The following is an 8,714-nucleotide window of genomic DNA, read 5'->3' as shown; positions in this document are numbered from 1 at the left end:
TTCGTTAGTGTCATGACATCTATGCACGGGTTAGCGATCTTTAGTATGCTCCAAAAGGAGGTCTTGCAAATTTTGAAAATTGCAGACTACGGAAAATTTTGTAAAATAAAAAATGACGTAAAGGTCGTTTCCATATCAGCCGAAATATTTTTAGAAAAGCGTGGTTTCGATAAAATATATTTTAACAGTCGCTTGGTAAATGATTTTTTATTTTTAACCAGTTTCTAAAATTTTGGATTTCAACATTTCAAACATTTTTCAAAATGCTTTCAAACGATATTGAGATAAATGGGGATGATTTGTATGATTCTGGTAGCTTTAAAGATAATGAGAATGGTTCCTTAATGGAACCAGAAGATTTTATGGTTAGCACTCAATAAGATGCATCAAAGGTACACTTTTAATTTTTTTAAAAACGCCGACCTAGAAAGCGCGTCACAAGTTCAGCGCATGCGTCTTTGCAAAAAAGTTCGATCTCAAAGACCTCGTGAATTCTAAGTAACTTTTTTGGGGTGCCCCTATTTCGCTGACTTTTTTTAAAAAGTGTCGCTATGAGTTCTAAAGGGTTGGGGAGACCATAAAATGAAGTCGCGACCCGAAAAAAATGGTCGCGACCGGTCGCGACCTAACTTTTAAAAATTTTCAAAATTTCAAAAAAATTTCAAAAATTCAAAATTTTAAAAATTCAAAATTTCAAATTTCAAAATTTCACAAATTTAAAATTTAACAAATTGAAAATTTCAAAAATTCACAAATTCAAAAATTCAAAAATTAAAATATTCAAAAATTCACAAATTCACAAATTAAAAATTTCAAAATTTCAAAAATTCACAAATTAAAAATTTCAAAATTTCAAAAATATTAATAAAAAGGAAATTATTTGTTATTAATAAATATTCCCTAAAATATAAAGAACCCATTTTTATTTTTATAAATTGTAAACAACAACAAAACATCAAAAACGTAAGTTTATAATTTCTTTATTTATATATTTCACATTAATTTTAATATTTTAATTTAGAAAATGGAAAATCAACAAGAAAACAAGAAAATAAACAAAAAATATATGAAAAGAAAATCGATGTCGGATGAAATAATAATAATAAAATGCAAATGAAAAAATAAAAATAATTAAAATGAAATAAATGAAAAATAAAAGAATAATTAAAACTAAATAATCTAAAGAAAATTTTAAAATAATTCGAATTACATATTATTTTAAACAATTACAACATTTATAAAAATGATCCATAATTATTCCACTGTCACATTCTGAATGAAACCATTTCCTACAGATAATACAAAATCTTTGTAATTTGGAATGATTTGGATCCATTTCACATGAATGATTTGCGCATATTGTCCAATCGTTTATTCCCTTATTTAATGATTTATAAATTATTTCAAAAGAACCGAATCCTGGAATAATTTTAGATACTTCAACTGATTTTAAAAAATCAAGTGAAACATCTTCTACAGCATCATTTAATGGTTGATCTGCTCTTTTAATTGGTGAAACGTAATTATCTTGAAATACATGACAAATCCATTTTCGTGCAAGTTTAATTGGTATATTTAATTGAGTATTTTGAATTATATCGTATGCATTTAAAATAGTATGAACACCGCAATCATAACTATTATTTTGTTGAACACAATCATAATTGTAAATACATTTAAATTGTTCAAATTCTTTTTCTGCACCAACTGATAAAAGCATCAAATAAACAATTTTACTTAGGTTATTAAATAATTCTTTACGTTCATCAGGACTTCTTAATGAATCAAATATATAAACTGACTTTTCATTATTCAATATTAAGCCAAGAATCCAATGTGAACCACTTCCTTTATCAGTATTTATTCCAACTAAAATCGCATCTTTATTATATAATTCATGATGAAAACAAATCCTTATATAATTAATTAATAATTTCACCTCATTATCATAATCATTACATCGTTATCATCATCATCATATCATCGTTATCATCATCATATCATCATCATAATCATTACCTTTTAATGGGAGGGTGGGTGGGTTTTATTAATTAATAATAAAATAAAGAAAGCGTGTGAGTGAGTGGGTGAATGAAAGAAGAATGAATGAATGAATTAATTTCCGGGGGGTTTTTAAAAAAATTATTTTTTTTTTGAAAAATTTTTTTTTGAAAATTTTTAATTTTTTTTTAAAGTTAGGTCGCGACCGGTCGCGACAATTTTTTCGGGTCCATAAATGGTTTTTATGGTCTCCCCGACCCTTTAGAACCCTTCGCGACACTTTTTAAAAAAGTCAGCGAAATAGGGGCACCCACTTTTTTGTATTTAAAACAAGTTCACTTTTTATTCTTGACATCAAAATGAATCAAAATGATTTTTGCCAAGATTTACATGATGAAGCGAGTAAAATTTTTTTTATTAGTTTATTATTTATCTCGTATTAGTTTCTATTTAAGTATTGAGTAAGACTTTCACCTAATTTTTTTACCTAATCATAATAAATATAAGTCACTTATACTTAATGTAATTAGTTTATTTATACATATATATATATATATATATATATATATATATATATATATATATATATATATATATATATATATATATATATATATATATATATATATATATATATATATATATATAAATTGTAAAGACATACCTTATGATATGATTATATAATTATATAAGTGATAATTCACTTATAAGTGACTCATATTTATTTTAATACCTTATATTATAAGGTATGTCTTTACAATTTATATATATATACATACATACACACATATATATATACATACATACATACATACATACATACATACATACATACATACATACATACATACATACATACATACATACATACATACATACATACATACATACATACATACATACATACGTACATACGTATATACATACATACATACATACATACATACATACATACATACATACATACATACATACATACATACATACATACATACATACATACATACATACATACATATATATATATATACAGTGGGGTGCAAAAAAAAAGCCACACTAACATTTTCCCTTGATTTTACGTATATAATGTATAAGGAAGCAAAACTAAAAAAATTGGATGTGGTTGTGAAAAAGCTTGGACAAAAAAGGTATGTTTATATATACACTAATTTTTATTTAAATAAAATCTTTAAAAAACAGATTAATACAAACGCATTTAATATTGTAGAAAACAACTAACAGATATAGACATTAGACAAATTATTGAAGCTGCTGACCAAGGAGAGTCTCACGGAAACATTGGAAAACGTTTCAAACGACAAAACTCAACTGTTAGTAGATTGGTAAAGAAATATAAACACACAGGCACAGCTGTTAATGCCGTCAAAAAAGATAGTAAAATCATGTTCTGAGATAAAACTAGAATTGAACTTTACTAACATCTCAAAATGGACAATATCTCGTCGAATAAAAGCATCCGGGGAGTTTTTTGCTGGAAAGCAAATAAAAAAACCTTTTGTTAGTGAAATCAATTGCAAAAAAAGATTAAAGTGGTGCATTGAGCACAAAGATTGGACACTTGAGCAACGGGCTAAAGTTATTTGGCGCGATGACTCTCCTTTTGTGTTGTTTCATAATAGTCAATCTCACTGCTGGAAATTAATTGGGGAAAAGTTCAACCCCCAAACATGCAAGGCAACCATTAAACATGACAAAAAGATTATTGTTTGGGGTTGTTTTAGTGCACACTAAGTTGGTAAGCTTTACCGGGTGGAGGGTACCATGGACCAGCATTTGTACCACAAAATCTTAGTTTATCAACTTGGACCAAGTATAGAAGAACTTTTCCCTAATAATGACTACATTTTTCAACAAGATAATAATCCTAAACATACAGCACGGTGGAATAAAAGATATCTGGAATCGAAATTGATACCAGTTATGTCTTGGCCAGCACAGTCTCCTGATTTAAATCCAATAGAAAATCTTTGGTCTATATTGAATAGAAAATTGCAATATCGTTGGGCAACAAATGAAGATGAACTGTTCCAAATTCTTCTTGCTAGTTGGAATGCTTTACCAAATGACTTATTAAAAAGACTTGTAGATAGTGTGCCTTCTAGATGCACAGAAGTCATAAGAAACAAAGGATGGCCAATTAAGTACTAATACGGCTAAAACTTGAACAACACTTTACAAATCCTAATTTCTTTTCATTGCATGTAATGTGCAATAATATTATGTACATTTCTTTAAAAATTGTCCTGATTTACTACTATTAAACTATTATATACATACATATAGTTAAATATATACTCATATATATTACACATATATGATAGATAGATATATTTATATATATATATGTGTAATATATATGTATTTAGTTATTTATATATATACAAATAGTTAAATATATACACATATATTTATATACACATATATTTATGTGTATATAAATATATATATATTATATATATATGTATAAATGTATATATATATACAGATGTAATTTTTAATAAATAAAAAATATATGTATTTATATATATAATATATATATAAGGTTCATTATCATTTTAGATGCACATCACGTTATGTCAACATCAACTTCAAAATCAATTTCAGTTATGGAAACAAAGCACATTTTAGCAACATATGCAGATGTTAGTGCTAAAATAAAAGAGCATGAATTATTGCACACTGTTCATTACATTGTAGGTTTTACAAGAAGCATGGAAAAAAGCTTTGAAGGTGTTCTCTTTTTCAAATTTAAAATATTATTTTATAATAATGTGTTATATTGTGTTTATATGGTATATCATATGCTGTATACCTTTTACCGGTAAACAAAAGGAATGGAGTTGTTACACAAATTGTATAGTTATCTGGTTTATGAAATAAGCAATATTTTGTTCACTATGTATAATCTGCTGGATAATCTTTTGAAAAATTAAAAATCTTAAATATTGACAGCTGTCATATTTTAAGATTTTTATTGCTCTATTGTAGAAATTTTAGTTTGTCAAAGATACAAAATATGTTTAGAAGCGTAAAATAATCTCATGGATAAACTAAAAAACTAATGGGGAAAACATTATTTACTTGTGGAAAATTATTTAAAGTTAAGCAGCAACCCTGTATTGACCTTTATTGCTTTATGCACCTAATTAAATATATATTTAGTGAAAATTTTTTTATATAGTTTATTTTCATGTTAGTCAAATATACATGTTAGTATGTATTTTGCTATAACATTTACTCTCTATCTATCTATCTATATATATATATATATATATATATCTCTCTATATATATATATCTATATATATATATATATATATATATATATATATATATATATATATATATATATATATATAATAATCTGCTTTTTCATAAGTATTACTGAAAAATCACAAAGTATTTTTTGAGGATAAGGACGTCTCTTACACTGGAGTACCATTCATTGTTTCATCAAATAGTACTCTTGACTGTCAACACGGCAAGGACAAAAATATCAAAGCTCTGTACAAAATTAAAAAAAAACTCAGAAGCAGTAAGTTATTTTTTCAGATCAAATTTCAGTGACAAAAAATGGTAAACTTTTAAGTTTATTTATTATTTATTTTCTGTTTATTTTTGCTATTATTAAACCACCATGTTTCCCATTAAACTTAATGCAATGATTTTCTCATGTTTCACTATTTATGTTCAGAGCTTAGATCATTCTTGCAATCAAAAAAAATGACTCCAGGTTACCAAGAAATTTGATTGTCCTGCCAAAGTTTATATCAAAGAAATTATTGAATTTCCCAATTATAAGGTTTTGTATTCATAGTTTTGATAAATACTTAACTTTTAATATGCATGTGCGTTTGTTATATTTATAACAATTTTGAATATGCATGAAATTGTGTAAATATTATTTAGCTGGATCGAGATTCAACTAGGATAAGGAAAGAAATTTCAAAAAAACTACGTGCAGTTTTAGCTTTAAAAAATACAGTTTTAATGTGCAGAAAATATATATTGGTAATTCCTGTGAACCATCTTATTGGTGATGTAAGTTCACTATTAAAATGACTCTACATTTGTATTTTGTTATTGCTAATGTTTAATTTTAATATTTTCTACTTTTTTCTAATTATTAGGAAGCAGGTCTTAATCAACCTTTATGCAAAGAACTTATTATTAAAATCAGTGAGTTGGTCAAAAAAGGTGTCAATTCTGTTTCTGAAATGAGACGTCATCTAGCTGCCTTTGTTCAGATGGAATTTAATTCTAATAACAATCTTCCAAAGTCAAACAAACGTTTTTTCCTAAGGGATGATATAATTGCAAATCATATATTCAGAGCTAGACAAAAGCTTCGCAGATCACTTATAGATCAAGAATGTCTTTTGGTCAAGATTAATGAATGGAAAATATACTTTCCAGATGCAACAATCAAATTTAGGCCCAAGGGAGGATTTAATTCAGAAGAGAGTGCAGATCTTAAAGATTCATTGTTGTTTGTATATCAAGATATATGGCAAAAGAGACTACTGTTACGATATGGTAACGAGCTTGCCTTCCTTGATGCTACATACCAAACAACCAGATATGCGCTGCCTCTCTTTTTCCTTGTTGTTAAAACTAACATTGATTACCAAATTGTTGCTATTTTTGTGTGTGAGCATGAGACCACTAAAGCTATAACAGAGGCACTTATGTGCATCAAAGAATGGAATCCTTTATTCCAGCCAAAGTTCTTTTGTACAGATTATTCAAATGAAGAAATAAATTCACTTGAATCTGTGTTTCCAGGTTAAAATTTTAATTGCTAGTTATTTTTTTGATATACCATGACATTTTTGAAACAAGCTTGGGTATGCGTAAGTTAAAACCTTTAAGATGCTCAAAAACATGCTTAAGCTTAAGCATATAAGAATATAAGAAATGCTTATTTCAATACTTTAAAAAAACATGTGTATGTCTTGCTTACAATTTTACTTGTAAGCCTTGTAAAGCTTGTTTCTTGCCTACAATTAAATATGTAACCAAGAAAAAAAGTTATAATGTTCTGATACACATTTATAGATTTAATAGATGAATACAGATTTCGCTTTGTAAAATTTTATTAAATGGTTTGCATTCAATTTCAACCTTTCAGCATTTCAACTTTTTTTCATAATCCGAGGCTCCATATGCTTATAAAAAAATATATATAGTGGTAGTAAATGAATTTCTGTACTTACCATATTACCATAATATAATTACCATAAACTCTTCTTTTTATATAAGGTATTTTGATATGATTGATTGTCATTGTTTGTAATTCGTAATTGCTAAATAGTTTAAATGTAGTCATTTGTTTTAGGCTGCAAAGTGTTTATTTGTGATTTTCATCGCGAACAAGCGTGGGAACGATGGCTGTCTAAAACAACTAATGGCTGTAGCATGATAAAGGATGACATTAAAGTTAGGCTTCGTGACATTGCACATACGAAAACAATAGAGGGTTGTCAAAAAGCTGTTGAGAATTTAGAGGAATCACTAGAATGGCAAAATAACCCAAAACTTGAATATTTGAAAAGCATTTGGTTATGTATTCAAAAGGTTGTTGGTTAGCAGACGATCCCATGGCTCAAAAGGAGGTGAATAATTTCGTTTGCCGTGGAGTTTTTCCCATTGCTCTAAAGTAGGTAGGTTTTTTCGGAAACCGTTGAGTTTATACATAAAAGTAAACAAAAATTGACACGTGGTTAAAGTAAATATGGATCTATATTCAGTTCTTTATGACAACAATTTAAGCCTAAACAGTTCTGAAGAAAGCTCTGAGGAAAATGGATTTCTACAAGGTTATTTATTCTGTATGGATTAATTTGTTAAAAGTTGCGTCAAGATTTGTAATTTATGATTTAAATGCGTCACAATACAATAATTTGTGAGGAATTTAAATACCTCAATTCAACGATTGTAATACATCGCAGCAAATTTATTCAATCATAAATAACTAAAATAAAAACATTTAAGTTTGAAAAGAAAAATTTGACTACAACTCTAGATTAAAATTAAATTTTTACTTTAGAAATTGTTGAAAAGGATGGGAAAATCCCAGATATCGACTTTTTGCCAGTAAATTGCATTGATAATGGTTTGTATCTATTTTACTAAATAAGTATAAGAAAAAAAAGATTTCTTTTAATTTTATAATCTTTTTAATATGTTTATTATTTTTTTTAAGGTTGACCTTTTTCTTTTTTTTTTCTAGAATATGTTATACTGTCATCGTTTTGATTTCAAAACTGTTGTTAAAACTATTTGTAAACATTTGTTATAGGAGAAAAAACCAAAGTTGCTTATCATTGTAAATCACACGAAGAGGCATTGCATTGTATAAAAAAATATGAATTAAGAACAACAACACGATTTGTGGTGATAATAAAAATTTTGGTAACACAGGTTAGCTGATTGCCAAGTGCTCTTTTTGAATTCTTTGCAGGATTTTCTAATAAATTTTTTGCATTAAGTTGCTAACCCAATATTTTTTAAATCAGGGTGGCCATTGCTCCTCTAAAATCCTCTAAAGGTTTTTTTTTCAAAATCATCTAAAATCCTCTATTATCCTCTAAAAAGTTAATAATGTGATAAAATTTCCTCTTTAACCCCTCTTTCTTATTTTTTTCATTTCTTGATGGTTGCATAATGTTCAAAATTCATGGTCTGCAAAAC

At 26.9% G+C, this 8,714-nt stretch overlaps 1 protein-coding gene across 1 annotated transcript; it reads left to right on the top strand.

The window, feature by feature from the left end:
* The first annotated feature begins 6,145 nt into the window (after positions 1–6,145).
* On the top strand, positions 6,146–7,610 carry LOC136075723 (uncharacterized). Its single transcript, XM_065789159.1, has 2 exons — positions 6,146–6,806; positions 7,360–7,610. The coding sequence occupies exons 1-2, from the start codon at positions 6,239–6,241 to the stop codon at positions 7,608–7,610; spliced, it is 819 nt and encodes a 272-aa protein (XP_065645231.1). The 5' UTR covers positions 6,146–6,238.
* The last annotated feature ends 1,104 nt before the right edge of the window (positions 7,611–8,714 follow it).

This window comes from Hydra vulgaris, chromosome 02 (genome assembly GCF_038396675.1).
Source record: "Hydra vulgaris chromosome 02, alternate assembly HydraT2T_AEP".
NCBI classification, from domain to species: domain Eukaryota; kingdom Metazoa; phylum Cnidaria; class Hydrozoa; order Anthoathecata; family Hydridae; genus Hydra; species Hydra vulgaris.
The sequence above is the reverse complement of the archived record's forward strand: the minus strand, read 5'-3'. Positions and strand labels throughout refer to the sequence as shown.